This window comes from Aethalodelphis obliquidens, unplaced genomic scaffold (assembly GCF_003676395.1).
Source record: "Aethalodelphis obliquidens isolate GAN/ISIS:26980383/991018 unplaced genomic scaffold, ASM367639v1 scaffold28, whole genome shotgun sequence".
NCBI lineage: Eukaryota > Metazoa > Chordata > Mammalia > Artiodactyla > Delphinidae > Aethalodelphis > Aethalodelphis obliquidens.
In genome coordinates, this window is record NW_020837972.1 from 11,683,920 (window position 1) to 11,711,373 (window position 27,454).

A 27,454-nucleotide genomic window follows, 5' to 3' on the forward strand; every position below is an offset into this window, starting at 1 on the left:
ACTCAACGTGTGGAAATTCACATAGGTGTTAAAAAACTTTAGGAAGGGACTTCCCTGGTGGCGCAGTGGTTAATAATCTGGCTACCAATGCAGGGGACACCGGTTGGAGCCCTGGTCCAGGAAGATCCCACATGCCGTAGAGCAACAAAGCCCGTGTGCCACAACTACTGAGCCTGCGCTCTAGAGCCCGCGAGCCACAACTACTAAGTGCGCGTGACACAACTACTGAAGCCCGGGCGCCTAGAGCCCATGCTCCACAACAAGAGAACCCACCGCAAGGAGAAGCCCACGCACCGCAGTGAAGAGTAGTCTCCGCTCACCGCAACTAGAGAAAGCCGTGTGCAGCAACAAAGACCCAACGCAGCCAAATATAAACAGAAGAGAAGAGAACAGAACACAATAGAATAGAATAAATGTTTAGGAAGACTGGCACTACTGCCCATATGTTTTAATTATACTTGAAGAACAAAGTTAAGCAAATCTTTTTAAGAGAGAGAATGCTAAGGTATAAAAACTACAGAATATCAGAAATATAATTTCCCTCTTTTATAAGTCTATCAACCTTTATTTTACTGTTTTTGAGGGACAAAATTTATATTTAAGTTGATAAATATATAAACCTAGCAGACAAACTTCATCTGCCAAAAAGTGCTTTAAATCAACATCACAAATAGTGCTAAGACTATGTATCAGTTAACCCTGGCTGTCCACTCAGTAATGCCAAGCATTGTTATTGAGATTTTCAAAATTACCTTACTATTAAGATACGACAAAATTCTGTAAAGTAGTTCAATATTATCTTTAAAGATCACAGTGTGATTTCAGATTTATAAAATGTTTAGTAAGCAACAGTTCTAGGTAAGTATTCCTCTTCAGAAATAATTCCAAGCCCCCTACTACCTCCCTAGAAAATCACTGTTTCAAGAAGAAAAGAAACAAACACGTGCTGAAAAATAAAGAAGAAATCAGGTTGTGTGTGTGTACATGTTTCTGTGTCATGCCCAACAGCTCTAAATAATTAACTACAAGAACAACCTGACTCTGAAGCTGGCAAGCCCCAATCTCTAACCCCAAAGCCATGGGCTGACCTGACCTAAGTTTACAAGAGCCGCAGCCGCAGCCGCAGCATAAATCATCAGCAAGCCATTTCGCAGACGGGATAGTTGGGAGGTTTAGAAGGGAGCCACCACTGGCCTGGCTCTTCTGTGCCCTTCATATTACGCAGGTGTGACAGTTTTCATAGATTTAAAAAGTCCAAGGATAGTGTTCCTCTACCGCATCCTCAACTAAACTGCCCCTCAGAGTTATCATCTACTTACAGAGCTACTTAGATAGACTAAATTTTATATAACTTCGTACCAGAACATCCTCACCAGCATCAAAATCTTTACCTTACCAATCCAATTTACATCAAACATGTATGAAGTCTCCTCCCAAGAAACTGCAGTGCTCTCAATTCCCAACTAAAAACAAAAAAACCCCCCAAAAAAACCCAACCCATATAATTTAAGGCTGAAGAAACCTTTTTCAACTTTTTCCCTTCTATCTTCATTACTTCGGATTCCTACTGTGCCCTAGTGGATGCTGTCTCCTCTGGCCAAGTAATTCCTATTATTTCCACCCTCTCCAAAATCTCTGCAAGGCTAAGGTCTTTTGTAGGACTAGCCTCACCTGAAACATCCATTTGACTTTCAAACATTTAGTGTCTAATCCCACTCTCTAACCACACTAATAATAATAATAAATTTAAAGTCTTAATCCTTTCCCAGTCCTAAAAATATTAATAGATGAAATAATTAGTCTTAGGGTGAACATGTTTTTCTCTAGACATTTACAATTAGATATATGCTTTCATTCACTTGTGTCTACAATGTCTGTAGTGTCTCTTCCTTTAATGCACATGCCCCTTAGGTCTAAAGGCTCATTTTTCTACTTCTTTTAAAGAACTGCACACTGTAGCAATTTAACAAAACAGGAATTTATTAATTACTCATTTCCAGCTCCTCTAATCACCTTATTTACCAAAGGATCCTCAATGTTGCAGTATCACATAACCATTTCTTCAACTAGGGCTATACTCTATCACCATTCTCTACTGAATATATTCGTCGCCTTGAAATCCTTGAACCGCCACATCCAAGGACCTTGCTCCTTTGCCCTCTGATAATCACCTCTATTGGATCACAATACCACAGGGCATTGAAAGCTACTAATTTACAAATATAATGTTACTGTTATCATATAATTCCAATTTTCTCCATGTTATTTTTACTGTACTTTTCCAAATTGAGTATCTTCACTCTAAACACCAACTCTTGGCAAATAAGAAGCTCTGAGCCAAGGCAATTTTACAGCTGTGTTATAAACTACCATGGGTGAATAGGCTGACAATCCATTAGGAAAGCAGCACCAATGGACTACTCCAAAGAGCCATTATGTTTTACAAATATCAAATACCCATAGATTAAAGTCTCCCTAAGTAAGCATGGACCGGACAGAGCGTAACAGCTTCAAGAGACCCATGTAATCTTCCATTGTGTGCAAAGCAATGATTTGCATTTTAGAGGGGGGAAAAAAAAACACAACAAAACCTTTCCATCAAAATCAGCTGTGTTTAATTTTAAAAACTTAAGAAAATTATAATTAAAGTATACTACCACACATAATAACAATTTGACAGCATTATGGCAGACATTTTAAGTATTTCTTCAAAGCTACAAAAGCAAGATTTTCATAAGTCCCATATGTGGTGCAAATCACTGAAGCATTAATAAAAACTCTGGGTGATATGAACTACACACATATCCTGGATTTGTTTTAAAGCTTTTCAACCAAATGTTCTACTTTATTTAAATAGTTACATGAGAAGGATATGGTATATTATGAAAACTATACAAATTATAATAACATAAGAGTAATAGCCATTAAATCTGCAATGTTAAAAATGCCAAATGAAATTTCTGAAAAAACCTGCAGGTTTTTGTTTTCCAAACTCTATTCACAGCAAAGTGCTTTTCTATTACTGAGTGTGAGACAACCTAAACTTAAAATACAAAGTGTAACCTTTGACAAGTTCATTAGAAATACATACAAAATCCCATGAAATTGCAAAGACTGATGAAGACAGTCTGAAATAGAGCATTATTTTTAAAAAGAGAAAGAGAGAGAAAGCAGGCACAAAAGGGTGAAGCGGGGGAGTCAAGTCAAATTAGCATATTCTATAGAAGTAAAAAAACAAAATGGTATTTTATTATTCTGGTCATTTTGCCAAAAAGGGATAATTGATCATTAAGAAAACAGGAAGCACACTACCTTCTAAGAGAGGAAAAATAACCATGATTGTATGATCTAAAACCATAAGACTTAGAAGGCCTACACACTTTCAGATACTGAAATTGTGACTCAGAAATCACAGGTGAAGAAAATACCGTAAGAAGCCAATATGGCTCAAAGGTTTCAAAAACATGTATAAATACACCGATAATTGTGTCTTAGAAACATATCTGTGTTTTTAGTAATATAAACAGCACCTGTTTGGAGTATAGGTTAATAGAAGAGAGAAGACCTCAATTAAGAGGTATGGTAGATTGTATCCTTTTCCCAAATATGTGCTATCGCTCCCTGTCCCACTGACATCAAGCTTGGCCATGTGACTTTGGTACCTCCCACTGATGGATAATACCTTCTCATCCACTTGACTTTAAGCTTGGTGGTAAATGTCCTGGTCAATGAAATATGAGCAGAGATGGCATGTACCACTTCTGAACAGAGGCTTCAATGAATGCGCTATTATGTATTTTGCCATTGCTCTTTGCTCTTTAGCAGGAATCTTTGACAGGGGGTGCCCCAACAGCATAATTCCTGCCTGGAGGTAAGAGGACATAGAGCAGTGCTGCAGTAAATGACTCACAATGGTCAGCAGCATGAGCAAGAAATGAACCTCAACTGTCAAAAGACAGTAAGAGCTTTCAAGGTCTTTTGTTACTGCAGCATAACTGAGTCTAACCTGATTGATTAAAGAGGCCACTGCAATACTTCGTGAAACACTTATGAAGTTTTAAAGTAGGTCAGTGGCAATCAAAATGAAGAGAACTGAACTGACTAGAGGAATATCTGGTAGGCTGGAGGAAAGCGGTGAGGATATATAATAAGAATATATAAGGATATATAGTAATATATAGTAAGAACCACAAACAAGGAAAAATAAATAACTTAGGGGACCAAGAGAGTAAACAGGCCACCCCATGGAAGTAGGGTTAGATGAATTATATATGACCCCCAAAGAACAGAATCAAGGTAAAGAAAAGAAAACTACAGGGAGACAGACTTCTGCTCAGCATAAGAAAGACTTTCTAACAGTGAGTATTCTCAGAAGATGAAAAGAACTTTGGAAAGTTCGGCTCACATAATCAGAAGTATTCAAGGAATACATAAAAAGGATATTATATTTAGAATGGTATCCCAGAATTAGCTGGGTAAACAGACTAAATGACTTTTAATGTTGTGTCCAACCTTGGAAATAGTAATATCAATACTTCTGTTAGCGAAACTAAGTCAATCTTATCTAAATAGAAATGCAAAGACATAACAGAAAATTGCTGAGAGTAAGATAGTAAACTGTATTTCAATAAATTTAGGTTGTAAACAGATAAGTAAGTTACAGCAAGTGCTCTAAGCTATGAGAAGAACAAAAGGGCAAGCATGTATTAGCCAACCCAGTTTCTGTTGACAATGAATAAAGAGAGCTAAAAACAATCATGTAAAATGCTTCCCTGTCTCATGAGTAGGGTAATTTTCATTCATATAACACAGTTACTTAAAGTTTGATGAAAAGACAATATTATTTTAAAGGACAAAAGAACTATTAAAAATTTTCAAAAGAATCTCAACTCACCCATTCTAATAGTAGAAAGGGAGCCGAACAGCTTAATTATTATTTTCTAAAAGAAACACTGTTTTGTTTCAAAATAAACTCCTATAGGAGAATTCAAATTAAAATACGCAAAATAATAATTTATGGGGAAAAGGAATTAATAATTATTGAAAATAGGTCAAGTATTATGTGGCAGGCATCATATACAACATCTAACAAAAGCTCAAGATGCATAGTATCCTACATTTAACTTAAAGGGCATTAACTAAGACTTTGTGAGGTTAGGGCAACTGTCCAAATAACAGACCCTGAAATCAAACCAAGGCCCAACCCAAAGTTCTTCTGAACTATCTCAAGCTTTATTGCATGACATACTGCATATGACACAATTAACTTTCTTATAAAATAATAATTCAATCTGACCTAGACTACAGTTTCTATCATAAACTCTGAATACATGAGCACAGAATGAATTAATTTTCTGCATTTCTCTTTTCTCCCAGTTTTTCTGCTCTTCTAATTTTCTTCCAACAAAGAAACATGCTACCATTTAAAACACAAAATACTAAAAAGAATACAATTCAATCACAAATTCATTAATATTTTTCTGAAAAGAATTATGATATAAAAAACAACACAGTGAGCTACAATTTTTAAAAATATGTACTTTGTTCCATATACATTAAAAAATTATTGGGGCTTCCCTGGTGGCGCAGTGATTGAGAATCCGCCTGCCAATGCAGGGGACATGGATTCGAGCCCTGGTCCAGGGAGATCCCACATGCTGCAGAGCAACCAAGCCCATGTGCCACAATAACTGAGCCTGTGCTCTAGAGCTCGCGAGCCACAACTACTGAGTCCGCGAGCCACAACTACTGAAGCCCATGCGCCTAGAGCCTGTGCTCCGCAACAAGAGAAGCCACCGCAATGAGAAGCCTGCGCATCACGAGTAGCCCCTGCTCGCCGCAACTAGAGAAAGCCTGCACGCAGAAATGAAGACCCAACGCAGCCAAAAATACAATTAATTAATTAATTTTAAAAAATTATGTTAAAAGGACTGTGTTTAAAGGTACATTAATTACTATACAGATATAAGAGCTTTATTCTGGCACAGAATTATGGAAATAGTAAATTTTCCACATTTTCCTGAAGGGACTTTGTGTATACGTGTGTTTTGTTTTGTTTTGCAATGGGAGAAAGAACTGCCAAATATCTGGAATATTTAAGAGTACTCAACTCTTAAAATCAGTGCTTCTAAAATATACTGCCTTAGTAACAGATAGCCTCTAGGTCTACTCCAAATCACAGAAGCAGGAACAAAAGTTCAGAATGAAAAATAGATAAATTTGGTGGGAAGGGTCTTTCTGAGTGACTTAAATTATGACAACTTATTAACTGTAACTTAAGAATCCTAAGCAGTGATATTACCCTAGATAATAGCTTGGATAAGAAACTTAAAGGTACTAGAATGTCCTTCCAGTTTTGATCACCTAAAAGAACTATATATAAACTCAGGGAAGGAAGTACGAAGTTTTTCCCATAGACATTCTTAAATAATCCATTCTTTCTCATCTATGCCTCCCCTTAAAACACCATCCAGAGCCTGGGACATATTGTTATGCCAGCAAGTAAGGAGGTGCTCAAACAATGATGAGGACAGGTCAAAAAACCACAGGAGCCCTCATGAAGGGGCTTCCCCCCAGCCGAATCTGCAAGTACTTAGGCATCAAATTAAATGATAGTGATAAATTATAATTCACTGAGTAGAACAGGAATCCCTCTTTTCCAAATTTATATAGATAGAAAGATTAAGGGAGAAAGAGAAATACATAATCAATCCATGGCAGAAACTGAAAATCTTTTCCTTACAAAAGAATGCCAACAAATAGAAGGAATGGAGACATTACAGTCATACAAGTAATAACTGATAGAGACAAGGACCACCAATAGAAGCTTAACCAAGTGACTCAGAATTTCATAACAAATGGGATAATTACACAATCTCATTGGATCTGGCCACAAATTACTTATTAATTTCAAAGACAGAAATAACAAAGATCATAGTTACTTATTAATCTACAGTGGAGAACCTTGGCAGAACACCACTCACAAGAGGGATCAATGCTAATAATCGTCAATAATGAGAGGCTCAACAAATGGGCCTCCTCTTTCGATACACTGAGAAGGACACAACATGATTTCTATGGTACTCCTATTGAAGAAGCATAAACTAAATCTAATCATGAGGAAACTATCTCAAATTGAGGTACATTATATAAAACATATGGCCTTAACTCATCCAAAATGTCAATGTTGAGAAAGAAAAAGAAAGGTTAAGGAACTCTTCTAGATTTAAAATGACATGAGAACTAAATATAATGCATGATTACTACTAATCTTGGGGGAGGGAAGTTAAGCTAAAATGAACGTAACTGGGACAAATGGGAACATCTGAGTTGAACTATGGATTAGATAATGGCATTTTATCAAGGTTTTATTTCCTCATTTTCATAATTGTACTGGGCTTATAGGAGAGGATGTCCTTGTCCTCAGGAAATGTATACCTAAATACTTCGGGGTTACAGAAAAAGAATCTCAAGTGTGTAAATGACTCTCAGGCGTTTAAGGGAATAAATCTGAATGCACACACATGCACACACGTGATTCACATTGGGTGCAAAAGCAGGGTGGGTGAGAGGGTGAGGAATCACACAAATTATAAAGCAAACTGGGCAAAAGAAAAACTGTTAGTGAAGCTGTGTGAAAGGATATATGGAGTACTTTGTGCCACTCCTAGAAATTCTCTAAGTTTGAAATTGTATCAATATAAAAAGAAAGAAGAGATTTATATACATTTTTATAAAGTTGTATGTGAAAGTGTTTTCAGAATTACAGGAAACCCTCTGAGTATCTAGCATTATACGTGGGTGTGTCAAAACCACCGTGATGATATTCCTTCTCTTACCTTTCTAACAGATTGTGGATCGCTTTGAAGAGCAGCGTCCGACATTCGTAGGAAAGGCCATTTTCCCAGAGTCCTTCTTCCACAACTGAAAATAAAACAAAACAAAGCAAAACAAAAAAATGAACCAGTAAGCAGGGCATCCAAATAAAAATAAAAGAAACTTTAAAAATATTTTTCTAAAGCAAAGTTAATGAGCTAATTTAAGTAGATTAAATCGCACTGAAACAGAGAAAAGAAGTTAAATAATTGCCCAAAGTCATAAGATACTTATGTACAGAAGGGAATAATGTGTTTTGATTTTAAAGTTATTGAAATATAGGCATGGTACAATCCCCCCCACATAAAGGTCTTACCAACCTGCCTCTTCAAAGTTTGAAATCATCCAAAATTCTCAAATTAATCTTTCTACCTAATAATGTCACAAAGACTAATTTTGTTATTAAAGTTCTATTTAAAGTAACAAAATGTCACAAATTAATACAAAGGTTACCATATGTATTTTAAGAGAGAAAACCAGGAAAAAATATCCAAAAATGACATTACACAAATTTCTTTAAATGTTTTGAAAGCAGTATGTGAATATGATTTTAAGGACATGATTATAGGGAGAATGTCAGAAAATTAAATCTTAATATAACATCAAATTTATTTCCTGAACTCATGATTTCATTAATGTTTAACATTTGGGGAAGCATCATATTTGCCTTTGAAATATGTTGTAGCATTACTTAGAGCCACAAGTAACTCTAACACAAGAGAATCCAACAGACTAACAATGTTTCATGTATTCCTAATGTTCTTTTCATATGTAAAAATTATAAAATGCCCTAGAGAAGATAGTTAATTTTCTTCTATACTATATTAGTTCATTTCAACATAGCAAAAAATTGAAAGGATGCAAACAACATCTGCAGAAGAAAATTTCCTCTGCCTTTTACTTGGTGTCTTGACAAAAGTACTCACCAGAGAAAACTTTGACAGAGAATTGAAACACATGTTAAATCCACAACGCATTTTTAATGCATTTACTACACCAACTGACATCTCAAAATGCATCTCTCCTTATTTTCCAATCAGAAAGAATTCAAAAAAGTGTAGTTACATTTAAGGGTTTTCTCTACAGGACTTTTTTTAAATGATAAAACTGGATAAATATTATTTTTCTTGGGATGTCAGATAACTCTTTATCTTCCTGACTATGTGGCTAATCATGACCTACCAAATTTTTCCAAATTAACCTCTTCAGAGACATTTTATATTATTTATAACTAGAGAAATGGAAATAAAGTACAGCAAATAAACAAACATTCCTGCTATCAATACATTATCTCTGTTCAAGACAAAACATCCAAAAATTTTCTACAGTCCTCTAAAGGCATCATGAATCTCTATTTTCACACATTTATCTTTGGGGTAGAGCTTTCCTGAGTGAGAAAGCAAGCTAACATTTCAATAAAAGGAACATCCCATATTAATTTGCTTTTATTTCCTAATGTACGCTAAAAATTCCTAAAACTTCATCAATATTCAAAGTCCAACTCTTCTGAATTACTCTTCAAATCAGTCACCAGTAACAGTTTTTTCTACATATTAGTCTTTTGTGCCGTAAAGAGTACTGGTGATGCAGTATTTATGAAAAAAGTGTCCCATTCATCTTTCCAAGATTTTCTTCCAAGTTGGTGACACCCATTCTGTATATTAAAAAAAACTTTTATAATTAAAACCTTCAAACATATTTTAATATAGAATAACAGGCCTCAAATAAATTCCTAAACCAAATTATCAACATTGTGTCATCTGCTTAACCACCCTTTTTTCTTTCTTTCTTTTTGTTTTTCTTCATATATTCTGAGGCAAATCCCACTCCCAAGTACTTCATTATATATCAAATCAGAATCTAAACAAGGTCTATCAATTACCTCTCAATTTATATCTCTTAAGTCTCCATAATTTGCAACAACTCATCTCCTCTTTTCAAACATGGCATTTATTTACTGAAGAAACCAGGTTAGCTGTTTTATAGAATACCTCACATTGTCATCTGATTGTTTCCTCATGATATTATTTTTTAATGTTGGCGCTACGTTGACCTTAACAGAAGATGTCAAAGGAAAGTTCTCAAACAACAGAGCTCTATTTCTTCCTCAAATGATCCTTAAATAATTTGTTAACTGAAATGTTGAAGGGTTATAACTGTCTAGACATGCAATGTGGAATACTAAACAAATGTGAGCATGCACAGGCAATGCCAATTACATCACCGTCTTAAGATACCATTATGATTTTATCCTGATTTTAACAATTTTTAAAATAGGTCTTAGAAATTTTTTCTTGAAAAATAATCTTACAAGAGCAATTACAAAAAACCTACACCTAACATCGTACTTACAGTTAAAACCCTGAATATTTTCCCCTAATATCAAAAACAAAGCAAGGATGTCTGCTCTTACCACTCTTATTCCACATTACAGTGGAGGCCTCAGCCAATACAAGAAAAAGAAGTACCAGGCATACTAACTGGAATGGAAGAAATGAAATGATCTTTTTTTTTGCAGATGACATGACTATTAGAAAGTCCTAAAGAATCAACAAAAAAAAAGCTACTAGAACTAAAACTGAGTTTAAGTCAGTTAAGGTCAACAGATACAAAACAGTCATATTTCTATAAACTGTAATGAATAATTAGAAAATTTTAAAAATTTGAGTACCATTTATAATAGCACCAAAACCCAAGAAATCCTTGGATCTAAATCTTACAGTTGGGAGACTTACACCAACTGATTTCCAGATTTACTATAAAGCTAGAATAAACAAAACAATATGGTACACTACAGAAAGGACAGATATACAGATCAACAGAACAGAATAGAGTCCAGATATAGACCCACAAATATATGGTCAACTGATTTTCAACACAGCTTGCAATGGCAATACAGTGGAGAAAGAACAGTCTTTTCAACAAATGGTGCTGGATTTAATGAATATCCCAATGTAAAAAACTCAGCCTCAAACCCTACCTCTCACACCATACAGAAAACCTCAAAATGGATCATAAAACAAAATGCAAAACCTGAAACTATAAAACTGTGAAAATATAGGAGAAAGCTTTTATAAGCTTAGGTTAACCAAAGACTTCAAAGATACGACACCAAAAGCATGATCCATAAATAAAAACTGTTAAAAAGAGCTTCATCAGTATGAAGAACTCAGTTCCTTAAAAAGCACTCAAAAGTTACATTAAGCTATGGAGAAGATAAGCCACAGATGGGGGAAAAGCAGTTACAAATCACATATCTGACAAGGACTTGTATTCAGAAGATGCTATTCTTGAAAAAAAATCCCTAAACAACACAAATTAAAGAAAAATTTTTAGAGAATGGACAAAAGATTTGAACAGATACTTCACCAAAAAAGATACATGAATGGTAAATAAAAACATGAAAATATGCTCAAAACATCACTAGTCATTAAGGAAATGCAAATTAAAATCACAGTAAGATAACACCCATTATAATGGCTTAAAAGAAAAACTGAAAATACTAAGTGCTAGTGAGCATACAGAGTAACTAGAATTGTCCTATACTGCTAACAGAAATGCAAAATTAGTACAGTCACTGTGGAAATTGACTTTGGCAATTTTTCTAAAGTTAAACATACACTTTACATACAGCCCAGCGATATCCTTCCTAAGTATATATTCAAGTAGAATAAGAACTTAGGTTCACATGAAAAACTTCAGCAAATGTTTTTACTTGTTTTTTTTTACCCCCCCATAATTGACAAAAAGTGGAAACAGTTGTCTCTCAACTGGGGAAAGGACAAACAGTGGAAAATCCATATAACGGGATACTATTCAGAAATAAAAGGAACTACTGATACACTCAAACCATGAATGAATGTCATTATGCTAAGTGAAAAAAGCCATACTCAAAAGACCACATGCTATAAGATTTCATGCACATAACATTCCTGCAAAGGTAAATGAGGTAACGTAAACTGCTCAATGGTCTCCAGGGATGGGGGTGGTTGGAGGAGGGCTGATAACAAAGGGACATGAGAAATTGGGGCAAGAGGTGGATGGGGGTTGGGGGGGGCAGGTTCTAGATTATGCTTACATTGATTTTTTGAAATTCATTTTTAGTGCTAAAAATGAGAACAGGGTGTGAATTAAAAGGACTCCTATTCTAAATATGTATTCTAAACATAATTGTTTTTACCCAAAGGATTGGTGTCTATTTGGTTAACCTTCACTCATAAATTATTAAAAGCAAAAAACAAAAAAACAGTTTAAGCAAAAAGAGACCGCAGACCCGACCACAGTGTTCCTCCCCAACAACACAATATATTGTTATTTATATTATGTACTTTATGTTAATTCCTATAATACAAATAGAACAAAGTAATTCAGGAAAATATTTTTGTTTTTAAATATTAAAAATTAATTTGAAAACGAACCTTTATTAATATTATTAAATAATTAAATTCTTATATCTCCCTCATATAGTATTAAAAAGTTTAGGAAATAACGTAAATGAAAACAAGGAAGAAAGTAATTACATGAAGTAAAACAGATCCCACTACATTAAGCTCTTGTTTAAGAAAAGTAAACTAAAGGTGAAAAAAAAAAATTATGAGTTATCCTATAAGTTAACCAGTAAAATTTTAAATAAGTCAGTAGAGGTAATTAAAAAGGATACAGTGTTTGGACTTCATATAAACATTAAAATTTCATAAGTTACATATTTTACTAAAGATTTGAAAGCAGTCAGTAATTTACTAGAAGTCAACAACTGTGATCCAAGATTAACCACTCTAATAAATACTATTATTTAAGCTATGGATTTAAGGATAATGCATTAACATGCTAACCCTTTTAATTTACTATCTGTATATAGCAAATAAACTTGTGGAAAGGAATATAAGTCAGACCATACTTTATTTCTTATCTATTTCACATTAAAAATTTCCAGAAATACAAGAGTGATGTATATTTCAATGAATCTCTAAAATTCCAAAATAAGTTAAATCTAGAATGACATTTTTGGAGTCTAATAATAGATATTTGGCCGATAATCACTGTCCAACAGTTCTTGGCTGTGTTATACTTCAAGCACCAGGACAGAAATTAGGAATGCTCTCAAAAATTAAATAAAGACTTTGAAAACCACTGTGAGGCAAAATTACTTTAAATACTTGGCAGAACTGCTATCAAATGTTTAAAGTCTTTTATTTTAAAATAATAAGAAGAGGGCTTCCCTGGTGGCGCAGTGGTTTAGGGTCCGCCTGCCGATGCAGGGGACACGGGTTCGTGCCCTGGTCCGGGAAGATCCCACACGCTGCAGAGCGGCTGGGCCCGTGAGCCATGGCACCTGAGCCTGCGCGCCCGGAGCAACGGGAGAGGCCACAACAGTGAGAGGCCCGCGTACCGCAAAAAATAAAAAATAAAAAATAAAAAATAAAAAATAAAAATAAAATAATAAGAAGAAAGTAAAATAACTTAAACAGTCAAGGTTAGTTTTCTACCCAGAAAACAATCTTTCTCATTTTATAAGGCTTTATGTACCAAGTTTGAACCATGCACTACATATAAATGGAGGGGAGGGAGAGTGCTACTCTACTACTCTGTGGTAGTAGAGTGCTACTACCACAACGCTATGAGACAGAGTAAAGGACACAAAACATTCACTTTTACCACTTTTGCCACTCAGTACCTGACTTCTTCCCATAGGCAAACTGCCTATTTCATGAGTTCTGGTTGGGGACGAAGATGGTCAGTCACCCTTAACAGGAGTTGAAAATGCTGATTCACCTACAATATGGACAAGGATATATATCCTAACTACTAGATGCTCCGGCACCATACTTTGACCATGGATCTAGGGACTCAAAAGGGAGTGGATGGAGAGATCTTTCTGTCAGCACTAAAAAGAGAGGCTACAAGATCAAGTTTCCTGAGGTTCAAATAGCAGAGGTACTGTAGCATCCAGTGCTTGGTACTGATAGCACCAGTTTCTCATCAGACCAACCTGGAGCACTGATCCTAAAAGTGAATACTCAGTATTCTTTTAACCACCTCCTTTTCTTAGTTTACAACTAAGAACAATGATCAATAGTTTATTCTTATCTCTATTTTATAAATGAAAAAACTAAGGCTTAAAAATCTTAAACTTGCCCAAGGTCACATAATATATTCAAAAATCTAGTTTAAATGTATCTATACTCAACAGCTAACGGGATCAAATGCATTTTATATCTACTTTTATAAGTAGTAAATATACAAATTATTCCATTAATTAAACTCCTCAGGGGAAGCAATTTATTTTCATAACTGCACCGACTAGGACATTTCAGATATTCATAAACCTGTTTTGAACTGACTTGTTATTATGTGTGCACATACTTTTCAAATTTCATTGGAATTAGCTTCAATCTAAAATCTCCTTATATTCAGTAAAGAGGATTAGTAGCAAAGATGGGATTCAAATCCAACTTTTCTGCCTATCGCCCATGCTCTTTCCATTACACCACTTCTCCATAAGGCTTGTGTTGTTAAACTACCCCATCCCCCTTTTATTCTTAGGACTGACTAGAAAGGCAAACTTCAACACTTAAATTTCCCCTTGGATTCACAATTTGCACCTTAAATTATTGTCTTCTAAATAGCTGCAAAGTAACCTTTTCAAAGGTTAAACAAAACTGAAATCACAGAAACAGGTTTTTTAACTAATTTATCTGATACATCCTCCTCCCAAGGTATAATTTAAACCAACACTTCATTTGCTTCATACTGAGATTTTTCAGAAAGTATCCTCTTTTGAGGGGGTGGGGGGAGGGGAGTCAGGGCATAGTTGCTCTAGGTTAAGTTTCTATAAATGACATGAGGCGCATTTACTACTTAATTCTCTATCTCCCTTCCAATGTGCACAGAGAAGAAGAACAACTGCCAAGAAGTTTTACAAGAAGGCCAGCAGGTGCAGGGCCCTATCCTTATGAAACCTACAATCTCCCCAGGGCATAACTGTCTTCATCTTTAAAAGAAAAGAAAAAAGCCTTTCTAATTCTTTTGATCTTTCAAGTTTCAACTTAAATGTTTATCAACTCCTTAAGATTATAAATTAGTAAGAAGACTATCTCTATAGTGTATACTTAGGTATAATGGAAAATTGTTTCTAAAACTTTGTTAATAGTCTCAGGAAATAAAAGCAACAAGAGAAGTAAAATGAATGTACAATAAATGACTGGCAAAACTCAACCAAAATAAATTCCTAAATTAAAACTTTCTCTTGATGTTATGTGGTCAATTATAGCCAGACTGAAACTGAAAAATAAAACTAAGTACTACCACAGCTGCCTACTTAAAAAGAAAAACTATTTTGGCACTAAAGTTACTTCACTTAAATTGCAAAAGCTATAATCAGAATTTGTTTAAATGGCTCTTATTTAACCTTTTTTAATATAGTAATTCTCATAATCAACTATTTAAGCTGCAGAAGTATTATATAAATGTTTTCTTTTAGCAGAGAGACAGTGTTTTAGAAAGGAAAATTTAAATAGCAGTCTAATTACTGCTTAGTTCCCAAATAATTTTTCAAAATCATCACAAATTGTAATACAACTTCTTTCAACTTTGCGAAACATGGCTCCTTGCAGAACTAATAAGCTTCTCTGAAAGAAAAATCAAATAAAAGGTTCAGAAAAAAAAGTCAATATGGCAAAATATCAAAGCAGCATATACTTCAATGATTTTGTGTTTCCCAGCAGAGATCATGGAAAGATATCTTTTCCAATTCGAGAAATGAAACTGACATACTTTACTTGAAGGGGAAAAAAATGGGAAGAGGGAGAATGGAATAGGCTAGGGAGGAGCATAAAGATTGTGAAACCTTCAAGAAATTCAAGCTCATGCTTTTAGAATTCAGGTCACCATGCCTTACACAGTTTAAAAGTAGAATTACTTTCAAAGAATACATATTTCCTCTGAGCTATGATACATATTTCCTTTTAATGTATCATATTGCAGCAACAGCTGAAATGAACGTCTAGACATCAAAAACACTTCTTGCTCCCACCTACTGCTTTTTTACCTCAGGCATCAAAACTAATGAAACCTATTATCCAGAACATTGAGTTCAGTAACCACATTGGCCATTGCAAATACTGGAGGGTGGAGGGACACTTTCAGGGATGGCACTCCTTATTCAGCCATTAAAATTACTGAAAATCAAATTGTACTCCAAACTCCAGAAACACAAATAGATTAAAGCAGGCACATGAAACGAGGAGATTATTTGCCAGTTAGATTTCAGTGACAAAATGCTAAAGATAATGCAGCTCTGAATCCAGGATTTATAATTTTCCCACTGCCTTTATGTTCAACCTTTATCTGCAATATATAAAGCCCACTAGTTTTGTTATTTTTAACTATTAAATCTACTACCTAGGAATTGTACTAAGCAAATATTATAATAACGTTTATCAATTTATCATTTACCCATTTAATTTTAAGGGTTGCAACAAATGAAATATTTTAAAGATAAATATATAGAGATTTTTGAAGTGTCTGCTTTCTTTTCTTTTTTTAATTGGGCTATAGTTGATTTACAGTGTCTTCTTAAAACTGACTCACAAAAAAACTGAGTAACAAAGTAGCATAATGCTATGTTAATTCTGAAATACAGCATTATACCCATAAAAAATCCAATTACATAACAACACTATTGATTGATCACAGTTATGCTGCCATCGACTGCCTTGTGAAATCTATATTTGAAGTCATTAATAACTAAATGGACTGACTTATTACTTAATTCAAATTCAACCCACTTAGAGTTCTGATTTCCTTGATTTGCTTGTGGGTGTAGAATATTTGGTATCAGTTAACAAATCTATGTTGAAATGGATTTTAACTATCCCAATGTCAATTCATCAATCAAATAAGAATTAGAGATAGAAGATATATATATCAAAATGCTCCATTTGTTTTGACCTATTTGCCACTTTAAATGATTATGAACGTTGACAATATTCATCAGACAGAAGCACCGTTGTAATTCAAAATTTTAACAGTATAATGTCTAACTAAGGAATCTCTAACAGCATGAGTTCTCTGCCAGTTGCAGGATAACCAGAATTTTAATGACGGTTTCTACACAGCACTGTAGCAGTTGAGACATGACCCAAGTTAGCATTTCAATGGATCACAGGACTCCATGTAAAGCCACTAAACTTTAAATTGACGGAGACCATAAAACTAAATTTCTAGATAAATTGAACAAGACCTTCAAAAGACAACTGCTACAGAAAACAGTCAGGCTGCAGTGTTACTTTAATAGTCACACAGTGAAAAAGAAATCTTGCACAATGGCTGTTACTGACTTCTAAGAACTAAACTTGCCCCCATTTGCTACTCTTTTCAAAGATTTTTAAGTAATTATTACTTTTTCCCCTTTCAAGCTATTAATATGTTCTTAATTTTGTTAATAATACATGTAAACAAATAAAGGCCTAGAGGGACAGCCATCAAAATTAACAGTTATCTTTGGTTGCTGGAATAATTATTTTCTTCTTTACCTCTTTGTGTACGTTAGAGATTTTCTTCAATGAACATGTTCCTTTAAAAAGATACATCATATTTGAAATAGATTTTTTAAAATAAGGCTACTATTATTTATTAAACAGCCACATGCTTTTTAAAAAAATAATGCTGTGTGTTCTTAAATTACAAGAAAGATCAACATTCTTAGGACAGGAATCACCACAGGAGAAAATTAAATTTTGAAAGAGGAGGAAAACCAGATATGTGATTCAGGTAGAACGTTTATATTTAAATCCGTCAACACTGCAAAACAAACATTTTATAAACTTCCTCTAAGACAATGACTTTAATCAAGATGACTCAACTACTGATTTCAAGATTGGCACAATTGAGCAGTAAAAATTAAAAATACTTCCTTCCACTCTTCAGACACAACCTGATTTGAAACACAACACACACACACACTCACACACCAGACTGCTACTAAAATTCTGAGAGAGCAAGTCCCCAGATTGCCTTTTACACTAAAGCTCAAACAGTTGTCTGTCACTGCTCTTACAGTGAGTAATCCATGCAGCTGTAACTGTTTGAAATGCAGCTGTCTCGCTGGCATTCTCTCCCCACCCCCACTCATCCAGCATTTCTGTTCTTGCTACAATAATCTTACAGAGCATTTTACAGGAGGCTTAGCCCTGGCTGAGGGCACTCTACGGCATGACCGAGAGAACATGGAAACACGATTCATTAGACACGCCTGGAGTGATAACAATGGTGCTGCTTCTTGCTGCCTTTCATTTCGTACATCAGGCTGAGACTAATGCATTCTCGTTACACAACAAGCACATTTATAGACAGGAAAAAACTGTAATCACCTTTGATTAAGAGACAGCATATTTTTCCTATATGAGCTGCCAGCCATACTGACAGAATAATTATTTTTTTAACTGACAGGTTAAAATAGCAAATGTAGCAAAAATAACATCTGCCTGAGGGGGAGGGGAAGGGGAGGGGCTGGGAGGGGGAGGGGCTGGGGAGGGGAGGGGAGGGGGGAGGGGTTGGGGAGAGGAGATGACTACTATTGAAGACTTCGTACACAGAGGTTTCCTAGTCGAGGCTCAGTGTCATATCCTTGAGACCTGGTGGGTACCTTGGCTTATATTTAAGCTACACCGTCTATGACAAATAGAACAGGCCCTTATCAAGCAATCTCATTCTATACATCTAATTCTTTACATGTAAAAATTACAGAATTTCTTTGGTCACTTCATGTGTAATTATTACTGACCTCCCTTCTTTCCACTTCTTTCACCATAGGACTACAGAATTCAACAGTAGTATTAATCCTCTTCTCTTTTTCCATTATCCTACTTTTACTACAAAATAATTTACCCTCTTTTACATAAAATGCTAGGCCAAAACAGAAAACCTGCTTCCTATTTAAAGAAAAACAGCAAAAAATGTAATTTTGATTAAAAACAGGAATATAGAATAATTATTTTATATCACCCAGCTTCCTCAATCGAACTCAAAGCACCCAACAAAGGTTTGAATTATAAATTTAAAAGACCTAATTTAAACTGAAAAAAGTCATAAGCCACATTATACTGACAACATGTAAAGTCAATTTTCTTAACAGGAATTTTGTTACTTCTCCATATACCCATACAATTGCAGTCTTTTGTGGGTTCATGTATGTATGTTGCTGGATTATTGTTTATGGGGAGTTTGATAGTTGACATAAAAAATATATTTATTAGCCAGGAATTGAAAGTTTATATGTTAAACCAAAATATTGGAAAGTATTTTTTTCAAGGTTAGCAGACTATATAATTAAACATTTTTTAAAAGATGGTCAGTCTCTCTTTTAAGCTTTCTATAACACTACTCTATTTTACACCAAGAATGTGCTACAAAACTACCAAAACAATCTGTACATGTGAACATTTGTTAAAACAGTAAAGAACCAAAAGTGAGCAAATAATTGAAAAAGTCTGGTTCACAAAACTTTGAGTCCTAAAAATAGCCTTTTTAAAAAATTGTTATGTAGAGCAAATGAATTTTTGTAAAACAGCAAAATGCTTAAGCAATTTTTAGCTGTTGGATTTTAGAGTTTGCTGACCTGAGCTACCACACCAGGCTAGAAACTAGGAAATCTGCTGCCTATCTTTAATGTTTCTGTAAGAGGACCACTGACCCCTAATACGCATTTAAACAGAGTGTGTTTTGAAGAGAAGTCTGATGTGCACCACACTACGTTAGAATTACACATTTAAAAATTTTATCATCTGGCATAAAATAACATTTACTATAGAAGATAACATCTATACAATTTCTACTCTCTAAGTGCCCATCTTGCCTCCCTTATTTTGGTCTTTTTTACTGTAACAAAGCATGACTCCCCCCAAACTAATCAAATTACTTCCACAAGCTTTCCCGGACTGTTTTATGCTTGGAAAATACAAAATTAACCACCAATATCAAATATGTCACCACAAGCATTATTTTTAAAACTTCAGTATAAATGAATTCTTTAATAAATAACTTGTTGGTTTACATATGAATTTCCATTATATTAACCCAGCTCTTAGAAGAATCTCATATCATTATTTTTCACTTTTATAAGATGGAATGTATAATTCTCCCCTGAAGTCTTCAAAGTTAATTTATGCTTAAAAAATTTTTTTAAACAACCTATTAGAAAGCAATAAAAGCTTCTCAAAACTTTAAATTGAAACATATCCAGAAAGACATTGTCTTTATTCCAAAACTTGTGACATACTTTTAAACAGTTTCCAACTCATAAGCGAAAAAATTTAAAAATGACCTAAATATTCCAAAACTGCCAACATTTTTACTTCACGTAGGTGTTTCAACACTAAAAGATTCCTTTGCAATAACACACTTCAATTATGAAATTTACAAGTGCTTTGGGAAATGAAGATCAGTTATTTACACAATGGTGTGAATGAGTTCAATCCTATTTTCTTTCTAAACTTGGCCAGAATGGCATTTTGATTGGAGGGTGGGGCGACCCAGTAATTTTGGATAGGGCACAATCTGGAGCTGGGAAGGGATGAGTAGGTTCAATAACACAGAAGGCAGTAGTTTAGTCCCTGTGATCCTGGGAGCACGATATCCTGTGAAAGAGCCCCAGCAAGTTTCTGGTCTTTTCCATCTCCACATTTAAAGTAGTATGGCTACAGTTTTATCCAGTTATAAATAATGGAGTTCTTCTGAGGGTTCGTTTGAAAACATAAATAAGTACAAAGAGTTTGTAAAGAGGACAGAACTTGCAAACCACCGGAAAAGGAAAAGGAGTAAATAGGACCAGAAACCCACAAAGCCTGGATCACTCCCTAGCACTAACACTCCCCGGCACCGCTGCTTCCTTCACAGTTATCTCCACCTTCCTTGAGATTCTTTCCAGCTTGGCAATTGCATGATTCTAACTATGTGCTCTAGAAGGTGGGAAAGCCTTCCAAGACAGATGGTGAGGACTTCAAATACAGAGTCAATTCCTACCCAATCCACTGGTTCTCATCACAAAACCCAGTACACAACTCAACACTAAAGTTAAGCATTACTGGTTAAATCAGTTTACATAGGCTAGCCTTAGAATCTATCCACCGGTTGGAACAGGTTTTTCATGGGGAAAAAAAATACGCATTTTCCAAATAATTAACTTATAAATGACCTTTTGGAAAACACGGTATTAATACTTACTTTGTCAACTGGTGTTTGCCCATGTTGAGTCTCCTTTCTAGTTTTTAAAACCAGCTAGTAAAAATACAACAATTAAGTTACCTTAATAAGCATTTATTACTGAAAGGAAAAGGAGAGAGTTTTGATAGTGAAGAAGAAACTCAGGAAGCTTCTGGGGTGCCTGTAAAATTTCTCAGGAGCTATATATTAGATGTTTGTTGTACAATAATTCGTTTATTTTGAATGTAATTCTCTATCATAGCTCACAATTTTAAAGCTTGCTTCCAACTATGCTCCAGAAACAAAAAATATATATGGAATAATACAAGGTTAAAATTCAATTGTATATATACTATAATCACAACTTTTAAGATGCATGTTCAAGTATCTTGTAATGGAATAAACAAAAATTATAATAATTGCTATAAATTTTAAACTTAAGTACATGCATATAGTCCTTAAAATAACAGTGAAAACCCTCACTAAAATATGCATATATTCAAGGCAATATTATTCCTAGGAAGGGCTTAGCGAATCAAATGTTTATCAGATAATAAAGAAAATAGCCTAAAGACAAAATTCAGTAAACATGAAATAGATGTCGTTTGGACAAAACATATACTAACACTATGTAAAGATACTGTTTTACAATCCAGCTTCATGAAGAAGCAAAAGCTTCTAAACTACTCTCACTGCTTTCACTCTTAGCATCCTAAAGTCCATTCTCCATGAGAGAGCCAAGGTGATCTTTTCAAAACTTAAATCACACCATAGCATTCCTCTGCTTAAAACCCTACTCCAATGGCTTCACATGGCATTAATAATCTATTTAAGCACCTTACCATGGCCTACAAAGTTCCATATGATCTCATCTCTAGCTACCTCTTCCATCTCCACTAGTTTACCAGTTTCAACAGCACTGACCTTCTATCTGTTTCTCCAACAAAGTGAGCTTGGAGGCTTTTGCCCTTACTTTTCCCTGTGTCTGCATGCCTGGATGGTTTCAAGTCTCAACCCAAATGTTGTTTCCTCCCAGAAGCTTTTGCTAACTAACCCCCTTAGCTAAATATAGTATCCCTGCCCTTTCCTAGTCACTCACTTTCTCATCATTTGCATTGCAGCCCATGACCATATGAAATTATTTGTTTATTTGTTTATCATCTGTCTTTTATCCACAGAAAAATGCCACTTCCATATGCACAAGGGCAATGTCAATACTTGTGTGCTTAGTATACCACACAGAACCTTCCACAAGGAAAAACACTGTGATCTCAAAAAAAATTAAAAACATTCAAAGTGGAACAAAAGGCAACCTACCACCCAAAGACACAAAGACAATTTAATGTTACTCAACTTTTCAGACAAGGGAATTATATATGATATGGTAGCATAGTATAGTATGAGCCTAAGGGTTTGGAAACTATGAAAACAGACACTTCCACAGAATGCTTAGCTTTTTTCCTATTGATGATTTAAGGAAAGTTGCATTCTCAGAGTTGTGATTTTATACGGTTTTCATGGAAACCAAATAGGGTCATAATTAAAGCATAAAAACATTTCTAGAGAAACAGTATAAATGAAAGATGTGATGAAAATAAGATCTTATTTGAACCTATGATCATTAGCAAGATTAGACTAATGCGAAGGATTCTTGACGGGAAAAAAATCAATTGAATTAGATTAAATTAAAGTGCTTTAAAATAATGACAATAAACTATCACAATTTAAAGCAGTTAATGTAAGGATGTGAGCCTATGAGTTTTGTGTGTTAAAATCAGCCAACTCTAAATTATAAAACTTCTATCCCAATAAGCAACATTTAGAAATGGAATTATTAACTTTTTGTCTTTCCTAGGCATAATTCATTCTAGTAATCAATTATAGATAGTTGTTATTAGTATTATTATTAATAAGGGCTCTTCACCACTATAAATTCACAATGTTCTCAAGTTTCTAATGACTATCAGTCACATTCATCAAATTTAGAACAACAAAATAAAGTTACACAATTATGGAGCAATATTAAATTGTTAAATTCATATTATATATTGATATAGCTGTATATAAATGTGTTACTTTTCCATTCTATAAGGTACAGTGAGCCAAAAGGCTCACTATAGTTATCTGAAGCCACATCTACAAAGGCCACGGGAACTTTTTATTTTCCCGGGGTGGGGAGGGCAAAAAAAATTTTGTAAAAAAATATTGCAGGGCTTCCCTGCTGGCGCAGTGGTTGAGAGTCTGCCTGCCGATGCAGGGAACATGCGTTCGTGCCCCGGTCCGGGAAGATCCCAAATGCCGCGGAGCAGCTGGGCCTGTGAGCCATGGCCGCTGAGCCTGTGCGTCCGGAGCTTGTGCTCCGCAATGGGAGAGGCCACAACACAACAGTGAGAGGCCCGTGTACGGCAAAAAGAAAAAAAAAAAAAAAAATTGCAGAATCATTTCTGTGTAAGCAATTTCATATGATTTTCTTCCTGGAACATCAGCTTCAATACCATTATTCTCAACTTATCTCTGGCTTATTCATGGACACCAAATTTTGTGATTCTCAAAAAAAAAGTTAACTGAATTTATTGTTTTTAATCAAAGTATAACTTGATCAATTTACCAACAGTAAATTCTCAATTTGAGAGACAATATTTAAAAGACATACTTTATCTATCTGAGGATAACCCAAATATTATACTTTGAGCTAGTTATTAAAAACCCCATTTTCAGCAGAGATGTTTAAAAATGAAGGTGAATAGAGAAGAAACCATAACACAATGGCTCTTTTAAATTGACTAGACAACTATTCACTGTTCACATTCATTTTGTATCCTTCAGTCTGGAAAAAGTAAGGCCCCTTCTAACTTTCAATTAGTCATATGCTGTCCCATTTAATTTTTTCTCTAACTATTTTGCCCTTTTGAAGGTGAACTCAGATTAAGTCAAAAACATATAATACACAGACAGTAATTTGGGAGTGGATTTTTGCCTCCCCAAACCAGACATTATGCCTTGCCAAGGGAGAAACTGTATAAATAAGGCTATTCACAAGATAGGAAGCATCAGCACATGCCCATTTATCTTCAGGGTAGTCACTGAAACTTCAAAGCGCCATTACGCACAGTATCAATGCTTTTGTCTAAAAGATCTCAGAAACTGTAAGTGATCTTGGTTTCATAAATATCTAAGACTTTCCAGGAAACAAAGAGGTTTCTTAAGTTCACAAGAAACTGCCTAAACATTTCTTATTAGCAATGAAAGTCACAACCTCTTTCTTTGAAGGTGATTGATCATACTTGTATAAATTTAAGAAAAAAAATTTCTTGGCCATAATGAAATAACATAAAGATGTTTTATACTTGCTTTGCTTTAGTTCAGGTTAAAAACAACTATTTTTAAAATAAAACTCCAGATTGTGCGGTTTCAATTTTCCACTGCTCATTTTCTATGACAATCTGACCAAGAATTTCTCTGGTGAGGAGAGGAGATGATATTCTGAAACCTTTTTCTCAGAAAAATAAATATATTTGATAACATATCCAGTTTTTCTGTAAATACTAATGAAAAGGTAATGATAGCATAAACTGAAAGTTGGTTTTTAGAAATGAGCGAGTCAAGCTCATCTAAAGACCAGAAAGGACTTTCTGGAAAGACTGATAAGCATCTTGGAATCTCACTACATCTCTCACACACTGAGCCAATCTGCAGCCATTTCCCTCTGAGCCAATGCACTTGATGGGTGTGATAACAGATGGATCATTGTATCTGCCAACTTCCTGTGATGTACTGTATGGAGACTGATAATTTAGTGACTACAGAAGTCCTACAACAGACAATGCAAGCAATCCTGGCATTCAGTAAGTAACTGCATGCAGTCCTTTGACAGTCTGTAGGTTGAATATATGTGGATGATCATACAATGTAAGCTCTCTGCAAGTATCTATGCCACCTTGAAAACAGAAAGAAAGTAAACACTGGGCAAGCTAAGAACTAAATAGAAAAACAGGAAAGAACTTAAAGTAACATTTTTCACTTAAAAACATATGAAAAATATATATTGCTCAAAAAGTTATTAGAGTCTCATAACCAGGTTAGCTAGAAATACAAGTGTACATAGAAAAAACATCCATTGTGGGCCTGATTTTCACGTTTCACAACCTGGGTGATATAGACATTTTGTGTGAAATAATTCTTTGTTGTAGGGTGCTATCTTATTACAGGATGGTTAGCATCATCCCTGGCCTCTACCCATTAGATGGCAATGGCACCCTACCCCCAGTGGTAACAACCAAAAAATGTATCCAAACACTGCTAAATGTCCCCTGGGGGACAACACTACCACCCTTGTTAAGAACCACTGGAGAAGACAGTCTAGAATTGCACTCCTCTAATTCTAATGTGCATTTTGGAGGGGAGGGAGAGAGTATAAGGGGAGTATTTATTCATGGAAATTATACGCAAAATACTCAAACATAATCTATACAGAGTGGATCAGCTAAGCACATATTACTATGAAGAGGAAAGGCCATCTAAAGATTCAGTGGCAAAATTGTTCAACAGGTTGCAGAGGGAACTGGAAAGGCAACTTCCATCAACAAACATGAGAAGTGTGCTTGATTCTCTCTGCAAAACAGGAAAAAATTCATAGCTTTGCTATAACGCTGTATACAAATGATATTGATGATACTTCCATCACAAATTCTCATCAAATAAATTCTCCATTATGCTGGGCACTGATTTACATAATTGTCAACTTTAACAGATGCTTAGAGATGAAACTCTCTAGGTTTTATGTTCTGGTTTTTTTTTAAAAAAGTCATATTTATGCATATACATACAAATGTGTGTGTACGTAATATACTCAAAATCCCAATGTAGTCACATTTGAGAAATATGGGTACCAAATTAAGTATGACCATGTTATTTTACTTGCACATCTCTGGAACCTGACAAATGTACTCAAGTTATTCGGGAGAGGATTAGTTTGTCATTTTTGCAGCACCTCTAATGTAATGCTCTTCTTAAGTATAAAGCACAAAATCTCTTTTAAAATATTGTTTTAGGATACTACAAAATATTAGCACTTGGAGTAAATGTCCCATAATCAGATTAAGTATGCTATTTGCACCTGGAAATGTAGTTCTCTTTCTCCTCATTCTCTTTCTGCCTGTTCTTTTTGCAATTTTACTACTGGGCAAAAAAGGTGGATAGGGCTTCCCTGGTGGCGCAGTGGTTGAGAGTCCGCCTGCCGATGCAGGGGACACGGGTTCGTGCCCCGGTCCGGGAAGATCCCACATGCCATGGAGCGGCTGGGCCCGTGGGCCATGGCCACTGAGCCTGCGCGTCCGGAGCCTGTGCTCCGCAACGGGAGAGGCCACAGCGGTGAGAGGCCCGCGTACTGCAAAACCAATAATAATAATAATAATAAAATAAAATTTACAAAAAAAGGTGGATAAAGAGCGGAGGTGGGAAGAATAGACTAACTGGGGGAAATGCACTCAACATTACTTACTGCACAGTTGCAATTCTTTGATTAGGAAAAGTTAAAACTAGAAATTTTTGAAAACTATGAGTAAATTGGATTTACTGATGATAATATAGGCATAAAGAGAAGAATTCTTGGTAATCTGATAGAAGGACATGAATGAAGGGGAAAATTTTCCCCCAACTAGTAGAGGCCATTAGCAATACTGAACAAAATCAGAACCAATTTCTGGCAGGCCCCACAGATTTTCTTCTTCTTCTGAACTTCTCTGTGTTCTTCACTACACAAGCAGCCTTTATTTTCAAATTCTTAAAGTACATCCATAAAACATAGCACTTTACCCTGCAACACTCACCCTGCGAGTCAGCACTGCCTAGAAGTCCAATACTGGGCTTCCCTCTCCAAATGCAAAGGCTCAGTCTAAGAGTAGAAACAGGAACTCCTAACAATCTGGGAACTCTGTAAGCATGGAGGAGAGCTAGATCCAGGATGACTATAGAGCTGGTACTACAACTCACGGTCTGCTCAAAAACTGGCCTCAACAGGCTTCAAGACCATGGTGACTAATTTGTGGCCTCTGGATATAGACAGGCCCTCAAGGCCATAGCTCACCCAGTTTGACAGTCTATTTTCCAAAGATGGCTGGCACAACATATTCCATTCTACATGTTCTTTTTACATTGTGATATTGTCACTCTTCCCATCAAGTAATAGGGAATATGTCACCTCCCCTGAATATAGATGACTCTTTGTGAGTGCCTCAACACACAAAATTTGGCCAAAGTGACAGTATGCCAGTCTCCAGGTTCAAACCTTCAGAAGCTGGCAGTCTCCACGTCCTGCCTCTTGGAATGCTCATTTCTAGAATCCAACCACCTTGCTGTGAGGAAACCCAGTTCACATGGT

General features: G+C 35.2%; 1 protein-coding gene across 4 annotated transcripts in view; it reads right to left on the minus strand.

Annotated features, from left to right (window-relative positions):
- The window catches only part of MED13L (mediator complex subunit 13L), a 299,254-nt gene that overhangs the window by 127,713 nt on the left and 144,087 nt on the right, over nucleotides 1–27,454 (minus strand). For all 4 annotated transcript variants that reach the window (XM_027124681.1, XM_027124682.1, XM_027124683.1 and 1 more), the window contains one exon: nucleotides 7,839–7,923. In XM_027124681.1, the coding sequence (XP_026980482.1) occupies nucleotides 7,839–7,923 (85 nt within the window). Of the gene's footprint in view, nucleotides 1–7,838; nucleotides 7,924–27,454 lie in introns of those variants that run through there.